At 39.4% G+C, this 27,551-nt stretch overlaps 3 protein-coding genes across 3 annotated transcripts in view; all 3 read left to right on the top strand.

Annotated features, from left to right (window-relative positions):
* Positions 1 to 898: 898 nt before the first annotated feature.
* On the top strand, positions 899 to 8,927 carry LOC106170474 (organic cation transporter protein). The gene is made up of 11 exons (XM_013550337.2): positions 899 to 1,121; positions 2,457 to 2,693; positions 3,093 to 3,312; positions 3,581 to 3,684; positions 4,262 to 4,416; positions 4,695 to 4,866; positions 5,253 to 5,465; positions 5,752 to 5,975; positions 6,207 to 6,391; positions 6,913 to 7,067; positions 7,314 to 8,927. The coding sequence occupies exons 2-11, from the start codon at positions 2,488 to 2,490 to the stop codon at positions 7,390 to 7,392; spliced, it is 1,713 nt and encodes a 570-aa protein (XP_013405791.2). The 5' UTR covers positions 899 to 1,121; positions 2,457 to 2,487; the 3' UTR covers positions 7,393 to 8,927.
* A 3,520-nt stretch (positions 8,928 to 12,447) lies between these two features.
* On the top strand, positions 12,448 to 19,922 carry LOC106170471 (organic cation transporter protein). Its single transcript, XM_013550335.2, has 10 exons — positions 12,448 to 12,638; positions 13,552 to 13,783; positions 14,267 to 14,370; positions 15,615 to 15,769; positions 16,052 to 16,223; positions 16,485 to 16,697; positions 17,763 to 17,986; positions 18,654 to 18,838; positions 19,240 to 19,394; positions 19,665 to 19,922. The coding sequence occupies exons 1-10, from the start codon at positions 12,448 to 12,450 to the stop codon at positions 19,735 to 19,737; spliced, it is 1,704 nt and encodes a 567-aa protein (XP_013405789.2). The 3' UTR covers positions 19,738 to 19,922.
* Positions 19,923 to 20,720: 798 nt separating this feature from the next.
* The window catches only part of LOC106170483 (uncharacterized), a 62,956-nt gene continuing 56,125 nt past the window's right edge, over positions 20,721 to 27,551 (top strand). The window contains exons 1-5 of the mRNA XM_087019388.1: positions 20,721 to 20,958; positions 22,724 to 22,873; positions 25,907 to 26,216; positions 26,515 to 26,544; positions 27,290 to 27,405. Of these exons, the coding sequence (XP_086875514.1) occupies positions 22,838 to 22,873; positions 25,907 to 26,216; positions 26,515 to 26,544; positions 27,290 to 27,405 (492 nt within the window). The 5' untranslated portion in view covers positions 20,721 to 20,958; positions 22,724 to 22,837. The remainder of the gene's footprint in view (positions 20,959 to 22,723; positions 22,874 to 25,906; positions 26,217 to 26,514; positions 26,545 to 27,289; positions 27,406 to 27,551) is intronic.

Raw genomic sequence — 27,551 nt, 5'->3', positions numbered from 1 at the left:
CTTGCCGTTGCATTTTAATATCATTGCACCGAGGCATGTTCGACTGTACGTGTAGGCTACTATAGTGTTCAGTTTATCAGCTGACTAATAAAGCTCCATTTACAATGACTTTGGCAGCAAAAGCTACTGTGCATGCGCACAAACTCCACGGTGGACTTTCGCTGTATGCAATAAGATTAAAAGACCGACACCCCTACTCATGTTCCTACCGTAGTCATATAACAGCTCCTTTGAAATTAACTCAGCGCCAAGAGAATTAAGGAGCGTTATAGTTTGTTAGTCTAATTGCAATCAGCGAGCGCCGCCGTGGAGTTGGAAAGCAGCAGATATAATGCTCCCTTTTGTTTAGCCCTCTCCGACCTGAATTAAAACTTCCCACAATCCTAACCCGAATGCTATTTGCAAAGGGCAACAAACAAGTGTATCGAGTCATAATTCAATAAACTATAGATTTTGTCAGGTCATGGGAACCGTCCTCTGTTGATTATTCATTATCAAAAAACGTCCCTGCTGATTGTACATGATAAAAAAAGATAAGCTGCGTTCCCAATCTTTCTGTTAATCTTTAGGCCTTTTGCAGCTTGATGACTAGAAGAGTTTGCTCTCCAGTAAACAAAAGAATGGTGGACAGCAAGTTCTTCAGTAAACAAAAGTCAACATCTAGTCATCTATAGCTGCAAAAGGCCTAAATGTATCATTTTCGCCCTCAGTACGCTTAGATACTTTTGTGTTTTTTGGCCATGGTCTCTGGGCTCATTCCCATAGGCACCATCGGTTTACGTAGGTCGATCCAACTCCGCAGGGACTCTCGCTGAATGCAATCAATATAACAGATTAACACGCCTCCTCCTGGCGTTGAGTAAAATACGGCAATGTTGATGAGTTTACGGACTTACGATGGAACCAAGAGGATGCGTGTCAATCAGTTTAAACTGATTGCGCTCGGCGAAAGACTCCGCAGAGTTGGATCGATCTATTAAGACCGATGGTGTCTATGGAAATGGGCCCTCTGTCTGTTAGATATCTTATATAGGTACCTGATACATGAAAACGAACATTAAGGGTGTCTCACTCATTCAGTCTCGATCCTATTTTATAGCCGTGGACCGTTGCCCAAGAAGGTGAGTAGCTGTATACGTACCACTCAACAGAAACTTCCGAGTAAATTATTCAGATCCACGGTTTAAGTTTCCGATCCGGATTATTTTGGGACTGTTTCGATATATCTAGTTTTCCTTGAGTTAAAGAAAGACAATTTTCTAAAAGTTTAAAGCATTGTTCGACCTGTCGCTGCACTTGAAAAGAATACATTATATACCATTTCTTCTTAAATTAAATAATTTCTTAAGCGGCTCTGATGTCTGGCACACCTACTGAAGCTGTAAGGGGATAATTGACTATCGGTTCTCAGCTTCAGTGGGCGTGCCAGACATCCAAGCCGTTTAAGCTGAAAGCAATTTCGCGAGAAACCCCTCGGAAATGGGCCGATCCTATTAGATCGATGTAGGTATGGAAATGCGGTCTTACTGACCGACAACTGACCGACGTTGCGATCTCAACCTGAGACTTTCCACTAGGTAAATGACCTGGGCCCCGAAAGTCGAAAGCATCGCGCATTGCGAATAGCGATATCACATAGACGTTACAGTGCATTATATGGGGCGAGTATGGGCGAGTTATGGATTCGAGACGCTTGTGCTCGGTCGCAACGCGCGATCGTTTCGAGTTACGGGGCCCTGAATGGACTGGTCACCTGGTCACATATATATATATATATATATATATATATATATATATATATATATATAATAACGGGAATGGGTGGAAAACCAAACACTGAACAAGAAAGGATGCCTCAGGTTTAACCTGATAATTATACATATAGAATGGAGACTGTTCCTAGCCGTATGACAATAAATCAGGTGACTAGTCCATCCAGGTCATTTTCCTAGTGAAATGTCTCAGTTTCAGAACGCAACGTCAGTCAGCTGCTAAATGTAAGTTCCAGTATCAGAGTTGTTCATATTTATATTATTCTCAGTTTTGATACGTAATCTAACTGATCACCCTATCTCCTGTCCTGGACAGGTGGAAGCTCTACCCCCCCCCCCTGGACTGTTGTCTAAACAAACAGGGGCCTAGTAATAACTTTAAACAACTTATTTTACGTTAAATACGACTAGATGACTAGCATGCATAGTGCTGATAAAGGGATATGTAATACGGTAGTAGATCACGTAAATAAATAAATATATAAATAAAGGTTGCGAACAAGGACACAGAAAATTACACGATAGCACTAATGTCAAAGGACACTGGACAAAACTTATAACAAAACAATTGTTGTCGGTGTCGCAGAATTAAGGAATTTCTCTGTCCTACAATGGTTAACCAATGGTTAATTTGTGATAATGAAATGCACCTTCCTCCATTTCTATTCATTTTTATTTTTTCAGTTTCTCGTCTTGAGTGAATCAGCTTCAAAATATGAAAAATCAGCACATGGAGGAGAAGAGAGAAAAAAACGAGGGAAATTATGACAAAGACACCAAGGACTTTGACGACATTTTGACGTTGGTAGGGGAATTTGGGAAGTACCAAAGACTGATATATGTGTCACTTCTGATTGTGAGCATGTTAGCTAGCATGGTGAAGGCGTCCATAGTCTTCATAGAATACACCCCCAGTTTCAGGTAGTTGTTACGGGAGTGAAAATCTTTATATATAAAGTACTTAATTTAAAATCAAATATACACATAAAAGTACAAAAATGTAAAATATATTTTAAGATCAGTGAAAAATGAAAAAAACACTTTTGGGTACATCCACCGAAAAATTAATAGAATATCCAACATACGTTTTGTCAACATATGATAATTAAATGCTGGTTGTTTTTCATCGATAATTAGTTAATTAAAATTTCACAAAATTATGAAGTTTGAGACCAAGAGTGAAAATATTAAGCTTTAGTTCAAGACTGAACATATTATGAAGCATCACAATCGTAATATCAGAATATTCACATACTAGTAGATCTACCATGTTTATATATAGGAACGACTCTGCGGTATTTTATCATTTGTACTTTCAAGATGTAAGCTACCAGGTCTTCCAAATGACACGTTCGAAATCCAGGGAGAATGGCACCAAAGTATGGTCAACATTACGATGTCAAATGTCACGGACGAAGAATGCACCGTATTTCATAATACCAACTACTCGAGGACTAGCGGCCAAAATGACACAGTAGCTGAGCAATGTACAGAATGGGTGTTTGATACCACTGATATTGCATATTCTTATCCTATGCAGGTATGCTACGTATTTTTTTCTTTGGCTCCGTGTCTTTCTTTCTTTCTTTCATTCTCCTTTGTTTTAATGTAGTTTATGTTTTGTTCTGTGCATATATTGTGGAATTCTTTTATCCACTCCACCGTTTTTTTATGAATGTGTGTGTAAGTGTGTGTGTGTGTGTGTGTGTGTGTGTGTTTGTGTCTGTGTCTCTGTGTGTGCAAAATATTAAATTTTTTATTCAACAATGAATACAAAATACATCTCTTCTGTTTTCTGTTCCGTTTAGTTCAGTCTCGTTTGTGACGACTCTTCCAAGCTGACCAATTCCTACATATTCAACGTGTTAGGGTATCTGGTGGGAGGACCGCTGTTTGGTGTGCTGGCCGATGTGTGAGTGATGATAGTGATAAATCTTGTCAAATGTCGACTGATGACATTGAAACTGTATATATTATTGGTCGTTTTAAATAATAATAATAATGATAATAATAATAATAATTTTTATGATGATGATGATGATATAGTTGGTAGCAAGATTGTTTTTTTTTTTTTTTTTTTTTTTTTGGGGGGGGGGGGGGTATTTAATATAAGCATTACTAAATTAAAGGGAAGTTGGAAAATAGTTAAGTTGTTATAATTTTTGCGATTGATTTTTATGTAATGCCTTATGTACCCAGTACAGTATGTTAATGTTTTGTCGAAAAAAGATTGCTATATGTTTTATGGGACGTGTGTCATTGTGATCGAGAGATTACTAATTGATTATCTTTATGGGCGAATACAATTAAAAAGGGAAATGTTTAGATACTTTGTTCTTAATTAATGACAAAAGGGAGGAACCAAACTTTGGACGTTTAATGAAAACGTACTCGTAAATAAAAAAAAAACGAGCATTTTAAATAATGGCTCTACTTGGCACACATCAGTGGATGAGCGTATACCCAAACCTGTTTCAAATATCTTTCAGTATCGGACGAAAGGTTGCACTTTTGCTCGGAATGGGTGTTGGGGGTTTGGCAGGAGTCGCGTGGGCTTTTTCACCAACATACCTCTGGAGTATAGGAATACGATTCTTGTATGGCTTTGGCATGAGCGGCATGTACAGCTTGTCCAGTACACTAAGTAGGTTGTTTTATTTAGCATATCTTTGCTTCATTCACATCCATGGATTTAAGAAAAGAAATGTCGTTTAGTAAAGGAAATAATTTATCACGGGAAAAAGCCAATTTGGGGTATTCGTGTTCAAAATCAAATATCCTAACGCTATTCTGTAGTGTAGCTTCTCTAATGTATGATCTGAACATTCCAAATAGAGTACGGCCAATTTCATATAACAAAAATGAATAAATAAATAAATCAATAACTACTTGACATAAAAGTGAAATTGGGCTCCTTTTCAGCTTTGGAGATGGTGGGGCCCAACAAACGAATGGCGACAGGCACCGGGCTGGCGATCATTTATGCAGGGGGCGGGGCAGTTGCTACGGGGATAGCCTACTTCCTGCGAGATTGGCGCCATCTATCGATAGCCGTATCTGCACCATATGTACTCCTGGCCTGTGCAATGATCTTGTAAGCAATTTAAAGTTTCATAACAATTTAGCTAAAATTCACAAGTGTGATTCACAACTGAGAAATGCTTCGTGTAGTTCAATGAAAAAATGTTGCGCGTATCAGTTCGCAATTCATAATTCCATGAACAGATGAAAAAATAGCAGATCTTGGTAGTTTCGAGGAAAGTATTGGAATCTCTTGAAAGCCGTATGCAAGCTTTACAAAAGTTTAAAGCCCAAGGTGTGTCTTTGGCTTTACGACTGAACAGTGTGGGTTCTAGTATAAAATTCGTGTTAACTATAATAGTTTACGGCAGCAACTTATAGTAACGGTCGGTTCAATAAATCCGCCATTTCGCCATTTTTATTCTGATCATAAGTTTTGAATCACTCTTCTCTTCTCAGTTTTCTTCCAGAGTCACCGAGATGGTTGCTGACCAAAGGAGCTCACGCAAAAGCAGAGAAAATATTGAAGCGTGCCTCTAAAATAAACAAGACTTACTTTCCCAAGGGTATTGTAGAAAAAGTTGAAATGAACGAGCCCCCAACTTCAAGTGCCCGAGCTTTATTGCATGCTCCCAAATTGGTGGTTAAAATGCTGCTTCTGTACATCAACTGGTTTGTACATGCGACTACATTCTCAAAAGTTTTTTTTAAACCTTGCCACGCAAGACCCAAAACTAACGAGAAAACAGTTTTAAGTTGGCTAAGATCATACAAATCCTATTTCCATAATCAGCAGGTGAGGCTTTGTGGCAGCCTATGTTGATTCTAGTAGAGCCAATCTAAGATACGTTATCACAAATCAACGAGTGCTTTTCCATTCGTGACGTAGTTTTATATCATCCGTTGATGAGGAAGCAAGCTTTCTTCACATTTCAGGTCCGTATCTTTTCAATTACAGGCTTGTTTTGGACATGACGTATTATGGAATAAATCTTCATGCTGGCAACATGGCTGGCGACATCTATCTCAACATCTTTCTCTTATCCATAGTAGAGATACCAGCGTACACATTGTGCTTCACTATCGACAGATTTGGAAGGAAGAGGGTATACATTATGTGTATGGTAGTGGGCGGCCTGGCATGTCTATCGTCTCTCCTTGTTCAACGTTATGCTGATAATGGTAAGGGTACAATGTAAACCACACGGCTAACATTGAACAGATACGGATGGAGTGTTTTTGAATATCAATATGTTTGATAATACACAATACATCTGTTTGGAGCTAAAATTTTATTTGAATAATTTACTTTAAGATTAGTTGTTTTCTCAGAACTTTGAGTAGGCTACACTATACTTATTTGTATATTAAAAGCAAAATTTCTTTATCACATAGACAATTATTACCTTTCAGATCTAGAATCAACAAATTATATCAAGATAGCTCTTTCCACGGTTGGAAAGTTTGGCGTCGCTGCAGGCTATAATATCGTATATATTTGGAGTATCGAAATATTTCCTACCGTCGTTCGTAACTTCAGTTTGGGACTGGCTGCAGTTTGTGCCAGTTGTGGCTCCATTCTTGCTCCAGTTATCGTTGTAAGTTGAAAAATATTTCTAAAAAATAATAAAAAATAAATAATTAAAATAATAACAATAAATAAATATAATATAATATAATATAATATAATATAATATAATATAATATAATATAATATAATATAACATAATAAGTTAGTATATAATTCAATAAAAATAAAATAATAAAAGCTATCCTAGGCCCGTCCCAGCACTTTGATGATTGATACTAATTCCAGTTACTAGCTAGTAAATAAATGGCGTTAAAATGTCTGGCCAGTCGTTGAGACTGCCATGTCTTTCTGTACATTATTACTGGGGAGAAGAATTACACCTCTATCGACACCATTTTGGGGACTTTTTTCGTGTTTAATATCTGAATAATGAGGGATAAAAGGGTGGATAAAAGACAGAAAATGTGACGTTTTTTTTAATTATTAAGTATTATCTTGACACTTAGGCCTACATATGTATATCGTTTCTTTTATTCTTTTAACTCATATTGGTCAGTTTATCTTCATTTGTGAATTCTTTTCATTTAGAGGGAAATTAAAGTAGACAGTATTGGGAAGGACACTCTACCGCTTGTGATATTTGGAGCTGCAGCCATATTTGGATCAATGTGTACGATTCCTTTGCCGGAGACAGCAAAGAAAGACCTTCCCGAAACTGTGGAAGAGGCCAATAGTTTTAAGTAGTATGTTGCTTTTTATATTGGGTGGAAGGTCATATGCTTATGTTTAAGTAGATATTAATAGCTATTGTTTTTTCAATTCGGACGTTTAGACATACATTTAGATTTACATTTACAATAAAAATCATTTAGATATATCAGACACGAATCAACCTCTCTCTCTCTCTCTCTCTCTCTCTCAAAGCATGCTCCTTACCCTTGAAGACAATTTGCATTAATCTTATTGAAGATTATGTTTTTCTCTTGTAGCCGAGGACCATATGGTAGTTCCCCTAACGGTTACCAGGTGGCTCCGGGTACCGGTCTATCTGAGAGTACCGCATTATGAAGAAACGACGCATGCTTTATACAAAGGCGAATATTTTAAAGAATATTTCTCAGCTTCTTATTTTTCAAACTGAGGGAATTTCGCCGTAGGTTCTTCGTGTAATTTACCTATACATGTAGGTCCGGTGTAACGTAACTGAGAGTCCCCAACGAAAATCGTGTTATAAAAACTTTTGATAATCTGTTCGATGTCATTGTGACATCAGTTCAATAATTGAATTCGCAAGTGAAGCAAACACAAAAACATTGCCTATTTTAAGTCATACAACAACCATTGAAAGCGACATTTTGGATCTCCATATTTTCCAAATTACATGCCCCACAAAGGCCCCTCATGTCAGTATCTAGTCACAGCAATAGTCGCTGTTGCTGCTACCAGAGCTCTCAAGCGGCAAGCGGATAGGGTTTTAGAGTTTAATCTGGAATAAAATTCCAGGCAACGGTTAAAGTTTGTCCAATTTGGTCCAGTTTTGTTGTAGGATATGCAGGCTGTTGATTCAGCGAGTAATGACCTACCCACATATTGTCTGTGTGGTTCAAATATGGCAATTTTGATGACCAAGGTAGCTGCTCATTCTATTGGTTCTGTAAGTTATCTGCTATTAATTGTTCCTAAAGTGCCCCCTATCAAATGATAGTCAAGTGATTCCCAGAGTATTCTGTTATTTGATCTGGTTCAGGTTTTCATCGATGATTTCCATTAGTGTTTTGGCACCAATGTGGTATCCACTCCAAAAAGTGACGATGGCAGTGACCCTAGTCACTTCAGAAGTGGCACACGCCTTGTCGTCGGCCTCTTCAGGATGTCTAAAAACTCTATTTTGACCAGTTTAGCGGTACGGATGAAATCTGACCTCAATAAAGAAAGCCACGCGGTTTCAGTGTTCTACCCAGAAACGGTCCTGGTCCCCAATTCATTAGAGAAACAGACTACGATGTTTTGCTGTTTACAGTGGCTTCCTCAGAGGTCGCCTGATATCCTAAACTGCTGAAATCATTTTGGTGTTCGCTAAGAACCTTGAAAACCGCGTTTTGGTGACAATTTGCCCCTCATTCAAAACGGACTGGGTGGTTTTGGTTTAATTACAGCAGTATATCCTGAAGGACAGTGGGTCCTGTACCCTGCGGGTAAGATGTCGATGCATTGGGCGTGGTCGCTGTGCAGGTGCATCAGTCTGGGCATAATTCTATAAAACTGTGCAGACCATTCCGTTTAACACAATATCTGTCTGTCTTTCTCGCGCCATTCAGGCACAGCATAAAACAGTGCTTAACTCATTTTACGGACTGCAAAACCGACCGCTTGCATGCAAAATGTCAATTCTTCGATACAGTAGTGGCAGACACATGGAGACTTTTTTGCTAGACCATGCTTCATCAAAGCCAAGCTTTGACCAGCCCAAAGGAGCACTAGCCAATTAAATCACTGCATATTGCACAATGCAGCAGTGCAACAGTCTTGGTAGTCAGTTACTTGGTAGCGACACACCTGTCTTCATACTTCTCAAGTCAGATACCTTATGTGAGATCAAAGTTTTTTTTAAAAAAAAGAACGCATTTTTACCAAGGTATACCTTTAAAACTGAAATATTCCATCTCAAATGTCAAGTCTGTGGTATGAGATACATTAATTTTGTTGCAGACTACACTACTTGTTGCAGCACTGGCGGATTCTGTGGTTTGTCGGGTAAACCCTGTCCAAGATTTTGACCCCTGTAATGATATGTCGTATGCTTCCTCTAAATTAAATGAATCTTATGGAAGGTGGAGTGTAAGTTTCCTTACATAAGTTTGTTGACATTATGAAAACGTCATCAGGATTTGTGTTCAGGTTAATTTAATTATACTGTTACTGTTAATTATACTGTAAAATATTCATGAACATTACTAGCAGATATCTATTTTTTTAGGATCCTGTTATCAATTTCGTGAAGATGTAAACTTGTTCACAACTGCAGCTGGCAGCAGTCTCTTCTGATTCCACTGTGATTTTGTACTAATGTTAAATGTTAATGTAATGAAAAATCGACATGCAGAGAAAATTAAGTTGTGATCGATGAGTCGATGAGTCGATGCATTAATATCACGTTATAAATAATGGTAAAAATAAAAAACTTGTGAAGCACAAACCCCATTTCTAGTTGCTTTATTTACCACCCGCTCGCTTCTGCACAGTCAATCGTCAATTCCTTTGCTTTATAAATTGGTGTGAGATAATGAATGGTGTACGACCGGAGCAAAGGCAGATGTTATCATGAAAATCTGTACGGCAGGAGACTACTACAGTAGGGTGTGTACTACATACATGTCAGGGGCGGATCCAGATTTATTTGAAAGGGGGGTCCGGAACGACGAGCCTCGGATGCAAAGCCGATGGCCCCCCTTGGCGTGAACAGGCCCCGAAAACTTTTTGGTGTTTTGGAGGGCAAACGGTGCCCTTTGGTACTGTTTAGAACTATGATTCAGCTAATCAAAATGTCAATTTTAAGAGGGGAATATTGGTGTGATATATTTGTCAGGAACCAAAGGGGGCAAGACCCCACTCGAAATCAGCCACTGCTGTAGAATCCGGCGCCGGCGTTTGGTTAATTTTTAGAAGGAGATTTAACAATATATCTTGATTGATGTGCTTATCATAGATATATGGGAGGATTCATCCCGAAAAACGTTGCTGTTACGTCATCAGCTCGAGTTAATAAATTTGCCCCAATGTACTTTTGATACAGGAGCACTGCCTCATGACATGACAATGTTTATTCCCGCATTAATGAAGCGGATAAGAGAAAAGTCACGTAGAGATCCACCTAAAAGAAGCTATGCGGAAGGAAAAGTTTGTTGTCACCCAGCCCTTAGCCGTGCCATGGCATTTCAATATCGTTGCGCCTGTCGCAAGGAATGCTTATCTGACATAATATTTGGTGTATAGATCTGTAGACCAAATCCAGTCGGGCATAAATACAGTATCTCACAGTTCAAAGCCGTGTGGTATTTGCAAAGCGCGATAAAGATATGCGTATCGAGTCATTATTCAATAGAATATAGATTCCGTTAGCCCCCATTTACACTGGACGGCGTCATTGATGCGGCTATGAAACTGGCATCGCCTTGGTCGTAGAAAGGAGGCACAAACTTAGATTTGGTTGCGAAGTAAATGCTCAATGATCGGTCAGTTGTCGGCACGTAAAATATTGAATTTTAGACTCCCAAATAGACCGTACTACGGGACGCAGAAAAGACGCCGTCCAGTGTAAAAAGGGTTCAATACCCCATTCCCATACCTGGATAAATCTAATAGAATCGATCCATCTCCGAAGGGTTTCTCGCTAAATTGCTTTTAGCTCAAACGGCTCTAATGTCTGGCACGCCTACTGAAGCTGCTAAACCATAGTTAATTACATCCTAACAGCTTCAGTAGGCATGCCAGACATCAGAGCCGCTTAAGCTGAAGGCAATTTAGCAAGAAATCCCTCGTAGATGGATCGATCCTGTTGGATTTATCAAGGTATGGGAAAGGGTTCTTATGTAATGAGTCGCCATGTCCATTGACAACCCACTGATTGTGTCAAGTTCTCTTCTAATGGCGACGGGCGACTAGCCTTGAAAGATTTGTCGTGATCGAGTTGCAGTCTGTCTGTCTGTGTTATTATTGTGTATTTTGTTTGTGACATCGCCCGAACTTAACATAAACGCTGATATCAGTTTATCGCGCCTTTATCTATCAATGCTCCTTTTGTTTCTAAAGTACTCGTATGATCACTTAACGCGAGAAGGAGGCGTGTTCATCACTTAACGTGACTGCATTCACAAGAGTGACTTAGAGTGGAATTAGAATAGAATTCGGAGTTAGATCGATCTAAGTACCTGTAGAACGATAGTTTCATTGGGTTTGAGCCCTAAGATAAAGTTAGAAGTAACCAACATATAAAACCGAAGATAACCTTTGTCTTCGCTTGTTTCACGTTGGAGCTGTTTATCAGTTAATGCAGAGTGGGTAAGTGATTTAAACTGTGCACAAAATACACATAACCGTAATTTAGTTTAATTCAGTGGTTCACCCTGTTAAATCTTAGTTAAATCTTAGCCATCTAAGCAAATTAACCCAGTCAAGCCAGAACGTTATTTTTACGTTAGGTAACCATAGCATTATATAACCAAAAAAAAAAACATTATGGAAACGTTCTGGTAACGTTATAAAAAGTCCAGTGTTTGCTGAGAACCCTCAGTGGACCATATCCCGTATTAGCCCGGAGGAGACCAGGTCCCTAGGTGGTCCATACCTCCATGTTGGCCATATTCTCATACCTAGATCGATCGAGCGGGTTCGGTCCGGCTCCGAGGAATTCTCGCTAAATTGCTTTCAGCTTAACAGGCTACGATGTCTGGCACACCCACTGAAGCTGCTAAGCAACAGTTAATTACCCACTTACAGCTTCAATAGGCGTGCCTGACATCTAAACCGCTTAATGTGAAAGCAATTTAGCGAGAAACCCCTCAGAGATGGAATGGGAATGGAGTCTTTAATCTACACTCGCTACCCACTTCTTGGAACTCAAATACATCGGCGTTTGCCTCCTCCCAGTGCCCATTCTAGCTGTTAAGGATATGGACGTCCTTAGTACATGTAACAGCTAGAAGGCCCTCTGGTAGAGTATATATTTACCCTACCCTCTTTCACGGCCACAGATATAAGTTTTTCACAAGATATTCTCGGGTATGTCTGTGGCAAATTCATTGCACCTTCATGTCCATAGCAAATTTATAGATGGAAAATTTGCCATTATTTATAAGCTGGCCTCTAGTATATAGAACATTGCTACCCTAAAAGCACGAAGCGCACTTTAAGTGCTTTCGTGAATTTTACCCTGCTTTGAATTTTCAAGCACTTGTGGTTTTGTTCTCAGTATGAAAGTCTTGATTGCCTGAACGAAAAGCAGAACTTCCTTAGCGATCCCATTTGACATTAATTATCACCATAGGAAAATAATACATTCTCTGTAACTCCATTTTAGTACCAACCAATTCTTCTCAAACTTCAAATAGAAAAAAAAGCCAAAACATGGAAGAAAAGAAAAAGGAGAGCGAGGAGGATTGTGACAAAAACAACAAGGACTTTGAAAATATCTTGACGTTGATTGGAGAATTCGGGACGTACCAAAAACTGATCTTTGTCTTGCTTGCGATAACCTGCATCCTGATGAGTGTAAACAATGCAGCCGTTGTCTTCATAGAGGACACGCCCAGCTTCAGGTAGTGTGTCTAATAGTGTCATTTTTATACCCATTCATAATATAAAAAATGTGGATAAGTTGGAATATTGATATACTTGTCTTGAAAAAGTGAGAAAATGTTCAATAGTTTTTGTAGAATAAAGTTCCTTTTTGTAGAATGAAGTTCCGTTTTTAAAAGTCGGTAATTAAAGGGAATTTAATTGTGTTGTGACTTAAATTAAGTTGAAAATGAAGGCCGTAGAATCACAAACAGCACACTCTGTGTGTCAGAGTCATGGTGAATGCGAGGGGTGGAGGTGGTGGGGGGTGGGGGGTAACTGCCTCCTCCTAGAGACATTGGGGGGGGATTTAGATTAGGTGTATATAAATCTTTTCCTTTCTCCCAGACCTTCAGAAGCCTTAGGGAGCATTCAGAAACAGTTGATCCGTGGACTTACTAGTCAGCGGGTCAAACACGGCACCACCCATGTCAAAGAGTGCAGAGATTTAATTGCTCTGCTCCTGCTGGGCCGGCGCACGTGGAAGGCGGGAATCCATTGTTAGTCCGCGGATCATCTGGCTCTGAATTCACCATTTCATTCCTCCGCTAGGAACCGTAGTCCGTTCCACATTACTTTTTACAGGTGACATTCGTCCCATATTCTAACCCCAATACTACAACTAACCCTAACCTGTACCAATCATATGATATGGGAGACCGAACTTCCGTTCCTAAGACTTCAATTCCTGTCACACCGGTACAAATAATATGATTTCATGTTGTGCACGCCTTCAAGTCCAGCTACCCACCCCCTTCGCCCCTTCCCCTCCCCCCCCCCCCCCCCCCCCCCCAAAATAAAAAAACTTTTTCGCAAAGGCGCTAGATGATATTGAAATCAATCAAACATATCGCGAGGACAACAGTGGGATACCTTACCAATTCTGATTTCAAGGTGTAAGCTCCCAGGTCTTCCCAATGACACGTTCGAAATCCAGGGAGAATGGCACCAGAGGATGATCAACATGTCGTTCATGAATGTCACTGATGACGAATGTACCGTACTTCACAATGTCAGCAACCACAACATCAGCCACCACAATGTCAATCAAAGTGACAGTGTGGCGGGAAAATGTACAGAATGGGTGTATGACAACACCGATATGACATATTCCTATCCAATGCAGGTTTGTGAATTTTTTCTTTAGCTCTTTATTTTTCGTTTTCAAGTACGAATAACATCATAGATAAAAACATGACACTAGATTTCGTGCCTGACACACTAATAAAGGTTGCCACAAACACTCTAGATTTTTAACATTTACTAAAATGATTGGTGGATCTAGCTAGAATGGCCCCATTTGGACTGAGGTACTCCCCTCGCCCCCTCCAAAAAGGGAATGATTTTGAAATAGCGCATAACAAGAAAAATAAGAAAAAAATCTTTATGACATCCATAAAAGGTTTATGCACACATAGATTGATCTCGTATTTCTTTTTAAAAACTATACTTCCACTCCCCCCTGCAAGTTCTGGATCCGCTTGTGGCTTGTATGCCTTTGTGGAAACAACATCAACATTCTGAACTGTTCTGCACCCGTTTGACACGTAGAATACCATGTGATTTATTTATTTATTTATTTATTTATTTATTTATTTATTTTGTTTAGTTCAGTCTAGTTTGTGATGACTCGACCAAGTTGACCAATTCCTACATTGCCAACACGTTAGGATTTCTGGTGGGAGGACCAATAATGGGTGTATTATCAGACGCGTGAGTTTCATTCATTATCCGTGTGATAGAACTCATTTCCAATGAAGCTATCGTTCTACTGAGATCGATCCAACTCCGCGGGGACTCACGCTGAATGCAGTCAGATTAACAGATTAACACGTCTCCTCCTGGAGTTTCAAATAGAATACAGGAATGTTACAATATACGAGTCAGTTGGAAATAAGAGGAGGCCCGTTGATCTGTTAACCTGGTTGTATTCAGCGGAGTCCCAGAAGAGTTGGATCGATTCAAGTAGAACGTCAGTTTCAGTGAGAATAAGCCATAGTAAGATTACTATAAGAACGAGGTTTTAGGATGTATACACGTAAAAGGCGTATCCATGTGTAAAGCACGCCTGTCACGGATTTTGGAACTAAATATCAGTGTGGGTATCTTTTGATAGTACATGTAAAACAGAATGTAGTTTTCCGTCTGCCTCATGTCATTTCCCTTCTGTATTCCATGTAGCAGTGCGTTTTTCAAGAAGCTTGGAAAGTGTAATTAATATTGATGTTGCCAGCGTGATTTGGCTATTGTTCTGGTAATTAATTACCTCCGCCAAGGAGGTTATGTTTTCACCCCTGTTTGTCTGTTTGTTTGTTTGTTATCAGCATAACACAAAAAGTTATGGACCGATTTTGATGAAATTTTCAGGAACTGTCAGAAGTGGGCCAAGGAAGAGATGATTTGTTTTGGGTGGTGATCCGGATCAATTATCAATCAATTATCAATAATAAAAAAAATCGCTGCCTTGGCGGAGGTCTGCGCTCTCGGAGTGCTTTTCTAGTTCAGCTTGTAGCCTGCAGCAGTTAATAGTTTATCTTCATCTTCTATGTGGCTTCATCTGCTTAGTGACATTCTTATACATGTACGGTAAAAAGAAACACATCTCCACTGCATTAATTATTTTACCATCACTTTCTATATTGTCCAGGTCTCATAGTTAAAAATGACTTGTTATAAAAAAATTTAATGGATATTCGCTCTCGGAGTGCTTTTCTAGTTCAGCTTGTAGCCAGCAGTTAATAGTTTATCTTCATCTTCTATGTGGCTTCATCTACTTAGTGACATTCTTATACATGTACGGTAAAAAGAAACACATCTCCACTGCATTAATTATTTTACCATCACTTTCTATATTGTCCAGGTCTCATAGTTAAAAATGACTTGTTATAAAAAAATTTAATGGATATTCGAAAGGATGTGGCGTAAATTTATTCTTAAATCTTATCAATGTAATTAAGTGCTGGAAGAAAGCCCTCCCTGCTGCTTGGGGTGAGCATCACAGGCGTGGCTGGGATAGTTTGGGCCTTCTCACCAACCTATCTGTGGAGCATAGCGATGCGGTTCTTGTGTGGCTTTGGGTCGACCGTCATATACAGTCTATCTGGAACAATGGGTAGGTTGCTTTGTTTGGGTACTTTTTTAAAAGGAAATGAATATATAGCCTGAACTGGGGGTGGGCGGGGATTAATGAAACAGACGCTTCTTATTCGTTTATGAATTACAATTTATTTATTGAGGGTAAAAATATGGTGAATCTAAAATTTATCTTCCTATTGGTCTTCATGGGGTTAAAAGTAAATAAATAAAAACAAAAACTCTTAATAAAATTATTTAATTCAACTTGCGTCTGAAAAAAAAAAAACATGTCCCTCAGTGCAACCTGGCTCCGTTTCAGCACTGGAGATGGCGGGTCCCAACAAAAGGATGGCGGTAGGTAACGCATTGGCGATTACTTATGCAGGGGCCGGGGTGCTTGGTGTAGGGATAGCCTACTTCCTGCGAGACTGGCGCCATCTAGTGTTGGCTGTGACAGCACCATATCTATTACTGGCAGCTGTGATGTTTTGGTAGGTTATGCTTTATCTGAAGAAATCAAAATTATATAAGCATAATTTCTTATGCGTGATGTACTAGTAAGTAATATTTTACAATAAAAGCTAAAATGAAAAATACTTTTTTAGATATGGTGGTTTCATAAATGATGTTCTTTATTATAAAGAATGATCATATTCCTCCAGTAAAAATAATATTCACATATTGTACGAAACCTTCTTTCGTCCCTACGGCCCCGTGGTGACATAATTAAATAAATTACATGTATTTTGCAGCCTGCTTCCTGAGTCTCCAAGGTGGTTACTGACCAAAGGGCGCCATGCAGAGGCAGAAGTAATTTTAAGACGCGCCGCAAGGATGAACGGGTTTGTCTTTCCCCGGAACCTCATAGAAAAGGTAGAGGTCAACGAACCTGCAACTTCAAGTGCCCGAGCTTTACTGCGTGCTCCCAAACTGGTGGTCAAAATGCTGCTTATCTACATCAATTGGTATGTAGGTAATGGCAGAAACAAGGGGGTGGGCGGGGTGGTGGGTGGTGGGTGAGGGGTGCCGTGGGTCATCTGGCCCTTAAATTTTGCTTCGACCATGCTTCAACCGGCTCCTTTTCTTTCCAGGATACAGGCCTACCCAACTACCAGACTCGGCACATAAGGATCCTGAGTTAACCGGGTTTTCGGACCACGCTACCCCTTTTCAAGGTGTGTGTCAGATCGCATTTCGGAGTATCATACCCCAGAACAATTTTTGTAGGACGACCGCGGGCTCATCCTGTCGGTGTTCTGACTGATACTCCGAAATGCGATCTGACACACACCTTGAAAACAGGTAGTGTGGTCCGATATACCGGTTAATTCAGGATCCTTATGTGCCGAGTCTGGTAGTTGGGTAGGCCTGAGGATAGCAACATAACAACCCAAATTTTTCCGCGCACTCGTTAGTTCCAAGTAAAATGTCCTCGTTGGTTATTTGATATGTTTCGATTACAAGATATATATTTTATCATATCTTTATAATATATATATATATATATATATATATATATATATATATATATATATATATATATATATATATATATATATAATACCAGTATATTTAAAAGTAAAAATATAAAATTATAAAGATATAATAAAATATCCCGTTCCAAAGAAAAATCCCAGGTACACCAATTTTGGTATGCTTTTAGAGGCAAAACTGACAAGCCGTCAGACAATCAGAAACAGGTACAGACGGAGAGGTGGTAAGAGTTTGCATTATAGTGGGTAGTAAGGCAAATGGGCAGTAAATGAGTTGGCCGAAAGTAGAAACGCGTAGGCAATAAGACGAAGAGTCGATAATCAAATAAGCTAGAACAAAAAAAATGACATTCTAACATATGATCTGTTAATGCTTCCCTTGTGGTCGTTTTGCGAGTGCACAAATAATCTCTCCCATACCGATCTGACGACAGGATATGATGAATATCATATAGACTGTACGCTTTTTAAGAAAAAAAGGATTATTTCTACATTGTCACTCCTGTTTCTCGGTATATATATTCTTTTTATTTACAGTGTTGTCTTGGACATGACGTATTATGGGATAAATCTTCACGCTGGCAACATGGCCGGAAATCTCTACCTCAACGTCCTTCTCCTGTCTGTAGTTGAGTTACCGGCGTACGCATTGTGTTTCACTATCGACAGATTTGGAAGGAAGAAGATATACATTATGTGTATGGTAGTGGGCGGCCTGGCATGTCTCTCGTCTCTCCTCGTGCACCAATACGCAGACAACGGTAAGAGATGTCTAAGACTGGGTCCCCACAGATTTAGATCGATTCATCTAGATCGACCTAACTCCCTGGGGGTTCACGCTTAATTGCTGTCAGCCGAGCGCGCACGGCAGCTAATTACCCCCTTACAGCTTTTAGAAGGTGGGTCAGACATTTAAGCCGGCTAATCTGATAGCAATCTAGTGAGACATCCCACGGGGATAGATCGATCTTAAATCTGTGGGAATGCAGTCTTAAGCTAATTCTGCTATGGTTATTGATTTCTAACATGAAAGGTAAAATAACAATGTACAGGGTGGTCCATATTTTCAATTTAGATGAAAAGCAAAATAGGTCGGTTTTATGGGCCACCCTGTGCATAATATATCGTAAGTAAGAGAGATTCAAAGTTGGTGCACGAACAATCACAAAACCTATAGAAAGGTTAAAGATATACCATCTTTCATCGACATCCTAATTTAGCAGTGCAAACTTTGAAGCAGCTATCTTGTACATTTGTAATTTAGACTTTATATATATGCGTATATATATAATTCTTATTTTGATTATTAAAAACATCACGTTGTATAAGAATAAATCAAAGGTGTTGGTTGAAACTATATCGGTAGTTCTTGTTAATAGGGAAGATGATATGCAATAACGTTATATGTGTTGCATTAATTTTTTGCAGATTTGGAATCTACTAATTATATCAAGATAGCTCTTTCCACGGTTGGCAAGTTTGGTGTCGCTGCGGGCTATAATATCGTATATATTTGGAGTATCGAAATATTTCCTACTGTCGTCCGAAACTTAAGTCTGGGTCTGGCTATAGTTTCTGCCAGTTTTGGAACCATATTGGCTCCAATCATTGTGGTAAGTAGAATTTGACGTAGTGGCTTAGGGGTCATCCGCTTTATCATAATTTCTCCAAGTCTACAAAGTGTAGACCGTGGACAAAATAACCATTATAATTTTGTCCATGCGTAGACTTTTTCCAGACCTCTCTCCCTCTTCTGAGCGTACAAGGTGAAAAGCTACAAGTGATGGCTTTTGACAGCAATTATAATTTTTCAAAAGTGTACAGAGGACATAAACACCCCCACCCCCACCCCCAGCGAAAAATGTGAAAGTGATGATAAGATTGATGACCCAAACAGGTATTCTTTTACGATCAACACATTTGTTCATTTTTTAAATGATTAAAAACCATTTGGTTCAGTTTTTTATATTTTATATGTAAATATATATGTTTGTCATTTTAATTTTTTATTCAGAGAGAAATTAAAGTTGAGAGTATTGGAAAGGACACTCTGCCGCTTGTGATATTTGGGGCCGCGGCCATATTTGGCTCAATGTGTACGATTCCTTTGCCGGAGACAGCAAAGAAAGACCTTCCTGAAACGGTGGAAGACGCCAATAGTTTTAAGTAGTAAGTTATATTTATGGGGTTAAAGTGAAGGTATTTAACTCTCCGGTCCCCCTTTTATTGGTACATACTTAAACTGCCCTAAGACACTTTCATTTTCGATTCCAACATTATTGTTGGCAATAAATGAATTATATATATATATATATATATGTATACAGAGAGAGAGAGAGAGAGAGAGAGAGAGAGAGAGAGAGAGAGAGAGAGAGACTAAACTCAAAAACATACAGTACATATATATAATATATAAGTTACTATTTCAATATTTTTCAGCCGCCGGCCACACGGCGGGTGTAGACAAGTACAGCTGGTGCCGCCTACCGTAGATGAGACTGCTGCGTTGTGAGGAAACCACGTATGCGTGATCCAGCAAACAATGCGAATTAAGATTCCCACCCGGATTGTGGAACAGCCCACGATAATGAACAATTTTGGATTAGCATTGGCGTCAAACAATCGTCCATACCGTGTGGTTTATTAGTGTTTAAAAGTTTGAAAGAGACAAACTGAATAATTAATGACAAATAACAACAGAGCGTTAGTTTTGATTTTCTGCAGCAAAGACACAAATGTAAGAACTGACGCAGAGGTGCTCTCTGATAAAAGTTACATCTTGTATGCATTTTTGAGGGGGGGGGGTTCTCTCAAATAACAACCAATGAATAGATAAATAAATCTCAGCTCAACTCAAATAAATAAATTAATATAATCTTTTATAATTACCTGTATTTCGGAAAGCATTGTCGGTGCTTTCCATATGATTAAAGGTCACAGATGGAAATTAACCCATCCATTTTGCTTGTATGGAAGAAAATGGCAATATTTTACTCATTTTCACCAAACTTGCTCATTCATGTATGTCGTTGCTAAAGAAAATGTGCCCACATCTGACTGATTTCTGGGTTTTAGAAAAATCCTTCTACTGATCAAAGTCGAAAAGCTTACCAGGAGCTAATCTATATGGTTATGCACTGTACTGGAAAAAAGTCGGCATAATTCATGTATAATAATAACAATTATAATTACATAAATACGAATGTGACGCTCATCGATCGGTGAAGATAGGTCACGTGCAGGTGTATTATCCCTGCTTCGAGTCAATAAATCCCCCAGAAGACCTCACCCAAAGTCAATATTTGTATATAAACCTAAAAAATACTGTGATTTGCAGCTGCAAGGTGGAGAGTTTACACAGAACGTGCCGAAGGTTTGGGTCAAGGTCATGTTAACGGGCCGTCAACACACAACTAGGCGGATAAACAACTGAGAGAATAAACCTTTTCACGTGTTTGAATAAACGCATTTCTGATTCGGCTATTGTCACACAGCCAATGCATTGCTGATCTAATTCGACCTTTTTTCGCATGCAAATATTGACCCGAAATCAACTGGGTCGTTTTCGGCTCAGGTAACGATTTTTGTATAGGCGCTGTGGTTAAAAAAAGATCTGTATTGAAAGAGATTTCGTTGAAGTGTCGCCAACACCCAGTTCTCACGCATGAAGTGGCGCAAGTCGAAAGTGATCCTCGACAAATTTGCGGTGTTCGACGGGTAATTCTTACGATAGGTAAGATGAAAGATTATAGATGTTTCTAAGTTGAGACGCTTGAAAGTCTCTTTAAAGCCCCCTTTACACTGGACGGCGTCCTTTCTGGGTCCAGCAGTACGGCCCCATTTGAGAGTTAAAGAAGTATAATACTTTACGTGCCGACAACTGGCCGATCATTGAGCATTCATTCTGATACAAAATCAATGCTCGTGCCTCCTTATTAAGACCACAGCGATGCCAAATTTCATGGTCGCAGAAAGGCAGCAGAAAGGACGCCGTCCAGTGTAAAGGGGGTATAACAAAGCGAACCTCGTGTCTCAGGGTTCGACGCGACATGTTTCTGTCATTAGTGGCTTGTATAGAATAGCAACAGGGGAGATTATGAGATCCCCCCAAGCACAGGAACCTATTCATGTTAAACATAGTTGACAGTTGACATGCGTCGTTTGGATGGAGACAGGTGGGGTGCGTGAAGGAGAGGGGTGAAAAACACCTCTTTTGATTTGAAATGCTTTGTTCTTAATTAAATTGTGATCTACATTTTATGTCATTAGTCAAGCTAGGTCAACTGAATGAGTAAAAAGATACATTTTTTTTAAAGAAAACTCCTCTTTGAATCGAAATCGCTGGCTACAATCCTGGGTCGATGAATGTTTAACTTCTTCATAGTAGTGTCTAACCATGTAGTCAACAGTTATTACCACATATTGACTGAATGATTTGTCAAACACAAAATTTTCAGTATATTTTCTTCTTCGGCGTCGTCGTCTTCTCTTCTTTCCATCTAAGAGTGCGTTTAATGTGCGTTTAAGTGATAACAATTAGTTGGACGCAGTAGGTACCTGGTTAATGTTACAATGACGCATATAGAATGCTGGTAGGGGGGCTATGATTGTAAAAAAGTAAGGGATAAATAGTTCAAAGCATTTTGGGAGGGTCAATAAAATATCTCTGCCATAGATTAACATACTGGTAAACACATTGGTTTATTCAAGCAGAAACATTTCTTGGAAAAGAGGAGGGGGAGGGGGGACATTTAACCCCCTCCTGGACCGCCAGTATAAGGTTAACTTTCTGTATTACTAACTTTAACCGTCGTCGTCTAGGGTGTGACTGGAGTTTTCGACGACTAGGAACTAAATAACCCTTTTAGTGGATTTTATTGAATCAGACCCGTACCGTCACCACTGGGTTTTTCGCAGAAACACTATGGGTCGGTCAAAAGAAAGAAAATTATAAGCTTGGACCGCGCACAATCACATGGTCACTTATAGATACCAAAGATCCGGGTAGGGAAAAACCAGGTCACTGTAGTCAGGTAGGTGATCGCCTATTGAAAAAATGACCCCTGTTATCCTGGACCAGCCTGTCTACAGCGTCATGTTCACGACCGGCACAGGTAAATGTGACTTCAGCTTTAAATTTGGTTGCTCTGATTGTCATAGGACCTCGAGATGATCCTCACGTGGCAACGGTAGCGACGTTCACTTTTGTTATGTTCACCATACGATCACCTTCTAGTTCTAAGGTCAGTCTACAAGTCAGTATCCTATACAATGAGTTACAGGTGAAGAAATGGCTATTTTGTTGTAATGTGCTCGAAGGAGGACAGGGTGGAGTCGTTACAGGGCCAAGAATAACATCCCCATCCAGGCAGCTCGACAAGTTTACATATAAAACAAGAGCCAGTAAAGTGTTCCCTGCACCCCCCCCACCCCCCCCCCCCCAATGTGATCCCACCTTCGGGCCCCTTTACAGATATATATTTTCTTCAACATTTCAGGGCAAAGCTACAGGTTAACAGCAACGTTCCTTAGGGAGTAATCCCGAACACCATAACCTGGGATTCCAAGGTTTTAACACTATAAAACAACTTTAGAGAAACCATAGTGTCGCCATGCCTTCCAAGAAGGGGTCACGTCGCGAATCAAGGGTAAGTGCAGTTTGGCATTGGAATTAAATCTAAGCTGTTTTTTAAAACTAAGTAAATAGCTTTGTTTCCCATCGATGAAGGTAATCCCTACAAGGCCGTTTTTCACATCGGGGCGTACGGTTTTCTGTATAGCACAAGGTTTTTAAATGCTGACAACTTAACAGATCGGCTATTACGGAGGGCAGTCGTCCAGGAAGCTGTAGAACTCTTTGATTAATCCGAGCCCTGACACGGCTAGTTAGAGGGATTAATATTTCATTGGTTCATTGGAGCTTGTGAAAGTGTGTACCCCCCCTCCCAAGCTTAATTACCTACTGTCAAACTTGTCCGATGCAGAAATCTGTACCTCTCCGTGTGAAAAGTTGATTAAGATTTAAATGAGAGTGCTGTTACACTGCTCCTTATAGTGTAAAAAATGCCCACGTGCCCATGTAACCTTGGTAATTAAGTTCTTAGTCAGGGAACCTGACTTAAATTTTTTTACGTGTGTGTGTGTGCGTGTGTGTGAAACCGGGGTCAGGGCAGAGTAGATTTTTGTTATGATAGTGTGTGTGTGTGTGTGTATGTGTGTGTGTATGTGTGTATGTGTGTGAAACCGGGGTCAGGTAAGAGTAATAACACGCCTCCTCCCGGCGTTGAGTGGAATACAGAGAAGATGGTATTATACGAGTACTTTGGAAATAAACGTATAAATACGTGTAAATATATAATATAGCTTGTAAGTCTGTTAATCTGATTGCATTTTGCTAGAGTCCCCGTAGAGTTGGTGCACATTAGCACATTTTGAACTAGTTACGAACGACCCTTAGTTTACACTTGGACATAATAATGTAACTTTGTCCATGGTCTACAACTTCATATATCAGTCCTTTTTGATCTTAATCCTTTCACAGTGCACGATTGTGCAAGCCTAATAGAATGCAATATGACCTCATTTTTTATACGTGCGTAATCTGTCTCGTTTTCAAAAGAATTCAAATTGAAAGCTCGCCTTTACTTTGTATTCAGTCAGGCGGGAATGTCACCTTTCAGTATATTTACCTATGTTCTCGTCTCAACGACAAAAGGAGTCTTAAGTAATAATAAAAGATATTTATAGTAGAAACAGTAGATTATTTCATGGCGCATTCCACAAAAATCTCAATGCGCAGTACAGAATATCTAAAATCATCTACAAGACTGATGACAGAAAATAAAAAGACAAGGACATAGAACTAACACAACACACACACACACACACACACACACACACACACAAAAGGAAACTATCATAACAAAAATCTACTCTGAATAGACTTATGAAAATGATGATAAAAATGGATGTCTTTATTCATTGTTGATAACTCAGACACGTTAAGCCTAGCGATAAGCAGGACTTGAACTCGAAGAGGGGTTTTAATGATTTTTTTTTTAATGTGGACCTTTTTACCCCTTTATACATAGTTATGAAATGACATAGATTCCGAGTCAAATTTCGATGTAGAGCAAACCTTTTACAGACAAAAGGGACGTTCTTTCGACCCCATCTCCTAGCCCCGCTGCTTCGGGTCTGCCGAATTGGTTGGTTGAGCCTCAAGTAATAGTCGACTAAGTTCAGATGTGTATCTAGTTGACTAATCTTTTATGTACGTGTAGAGACGTACCTGTGTTGAGACCTAGTAGTCTCTTCTTGGAAAGGGAGTGATATGCTATTTATGTCAAGGTGTGTGGAGTGCTTTATTCAAAACCACTGACAATAAGGGTTTACATTTTGACAAGCGGAATGATGGGCCACAGATTCTATTTTGGAAAATACCGTGAAAGCTCTGACGGAGGGTGGGGGGGGGGAAGTGGGGGGGGGGGGATCCGGGGGGGGGGGGAGTGGGGGGGGGATCCGCGGGGGGGGGCAAAGTGAGCCGCTTGACCGCTTGACCGACTTTCCCTAGGTAATCTTTTCCCCCTTGTTCATCCCAAATAGCATTTCAAGCGAAACGTGGCAAAACGAACCACAATGTCTACTCCTCTGCCCGACATAGGTGCTCGTAATACACTGAAATTGTCGAGCGCAGAGGCTCCGTTTAGGTGACAATCTTATCTAATAGTTCTAGTAATAATTTTGTCAGTCTCTCAAAGTGTACCAATATAAAGTGTATCGCTAAACTATACCACTCAAATAGAACAAAATGGTCTTTAAAACCGCTATCTACTATTGTCATAGCGCTGTCTACATTAATACAGGTGATAACTCCGAGATATACGCGTAGGGGGTTAGATATATAAATGGAAATTAAAAAAAGCAAGTCATCGATTTACAATATCCCCAACAGTGACCCGAAAAGCCAGCCAATCTACCTTTTACATAATTTTGACAGTTCTTTTCAAGACAGTCAATAGAAAAGTGTTTTGGAAGGAAAATAGAGCAAGCAAAATTGCAGTCAATTTTGCGTTTTTTATATATATATTTTGAAGTAGTTTGCACAGCGCTGGAGGCTGGGCAGTTTGTGTGGTTATAAAAGAACTGTATCAAATGGATGAGGAAATAATGTGACTTTTGCAAATGTAGACGAGGCCTTTTAAAATTGTTCTATATGGTATTGTCAAATACATGTATAAATAAACTGAAAAAACTTTATCAACAGAAATAACTATAAAAAAAAGAGAAAGATGACTTCGGAATTTGAGAGAAAGTAAGGAGTTAGGAATTATAAAGAAACAGCGAAGTAAAACTTTCACCTGGCCGTCTTTCTTGACTCCTTACACTAGTATGCATTCATATGAAGCAGAGCTTTGATAAACGTAAAAAAAACATTCAATTATGACACTGTTGTAAAATCTTTTTCACTCCCATTACTTCATTTCCTGAAAATCTATTTTCATCAAAGTGCACATTTTGATACGTCTATATTTTTTAATTAAAAAAATAAACATAAAAATATGAGGACTCTCCATGGAATAAATTCCAAAAGTCGGCGCTCGTATCGTCCATCATACTTGGTACGTGTATATCCATTCTTTTTAAGTTCCTAATTTTCATAAAATTATCATTTCACACAGGGTCGTCCAGATCAATATGCCTACAACTCCCCTTTCTATGATGTTTGGGGTGAAGCGTATTCCACCGCAGGACGTAGTAACACAAGACGTCTTCCGGCACTGGCCTACTACAACGAAGACCCGTACAGACGGACTCCAGCTTCCTTGTTCATTCCGTCCAATGCCTCTACAGATAGTTACGACGAAGTCTGGGAAAGATCTAAGAAGGGGAAGACGAAAAGGTGTTCTTGTAGCGGAAGAATGGTTGTCCTGATATTTTTTGTGGCCCTGGTACTCATAGGTGTGACAGCTGCTGCAATTGTGTTTGCAAGTGAGTATCCGTTTTTTTTCTCGTAACGGATAACAAAACAAACAGCGGACGTTCGTGTAATAGCGGATAGGGGTCAACCAGTTTCTGTCTCTGTTGTCTCATAACTGACAGGATTTTTGGAACTTGTAATTTTAAGACAAGTTCATTTCTTGACGTCTTGTCTTAAATAATTTACAATTTTTTATCCTTTAAACTGTGTTTTTTAATGTCGAAACTCAATTTTTACAAGTATATTTGAAATTCATGAATGTTTACATATGCACGGTCATCAATAATATTTTCTTTGAATCATCCTCAGCTCAAAGTGATATCCCATATACAGGATCGGGTAAGTACATTGATTTATGTTGTAACTAATATTTACTTGCATGTCTTATGATCAGTGTATTTCCTTTTGAATATCCTCAAAAGTTGGTCTGATATGAGTATTGGTTACTTTACGTTTTCTGATCTACCACTACCTTTAAGAAATTTTGTCACTTATATATTTAACAGGGGATGATTATAGGAAAGATTTTAATATCAATGTAATCAAAAATTGTCATCGACATAATATTAGCTGTTGGAATGGATATTTGGGTACAATTGTAATACAAAAATAAGTGCATCCAGTTTTTAAAAAGAGCAATACCACATTTTTAGTTTATTAGGCAAAGTTTCATTTTTACTGTACTCTTCAAGCTAACATATCGATCGACAGTATGATTTGAACGTCAAATAATGAATTTGGTGTCCTCTTTAAATATGCCAATTTAAACGCACCTACAGTATTTTCTCAATGCAGGTCAAATGAACCTACAGACCGTAATGGTGCAGGGTATGATCAAGCCTAAGGCTGCATTCCCATAGTTTTAGATCGATCCATCTAGATCGACCTAACTCCAGGGGGGGTTCACGCTAAATTGCAGTCAGCGCTCACGCTAGTTAATTACCCCCTTACAGCTTTTAGTAGGAGGGACTGACATTTAAGCCGGCTAAGCTGACAGTAATCTAGTGAGACTCCCCACAGGGATAGATCGATCTAAAATCTGCGGGAATGGGGTCTAAGTTAATTATGATAACTATACTTCCAGTGTCCCCCCTCACCTTGACCGGGGAAATCACCTTGACCAATGTGGTCTTTACTGCGGCACACAACGACCCCTCATCGACCACCTACAGAGCGCTGGCCACCCAGATTTGTAACGGGGTACGTAGGGGTGTGTAGGTCGGGGACGGAGGGGGTGGGGTGGGGGGATAACAACCGCATTTTGGTCGGGAAAAGACCCGCTCTTAATGAAAACATTGAACTACGGCAGGCTCTGTGTCAAAATGTTTCGCCGTGAAAGGGTCCAC

Source organism: Lingula anatina, chromosome 8 (genome assembly GCF_051362555.1).
Source record: "Lingula anatina isolate TDL-2025a chromosome 8, LinAna3.0, whole genome shotgun sequence".
Lineage (NCBI taxonomy): Eukaryota > Metazoa > Brachiopoda > Lingulata > Lingulida > Lingulidae > Lingula > Lingula anatina.
Note: the sequence above shows the minus strand (reverse complement) of the source record. Positions and strands in the feature narration are given on the sequence as shown.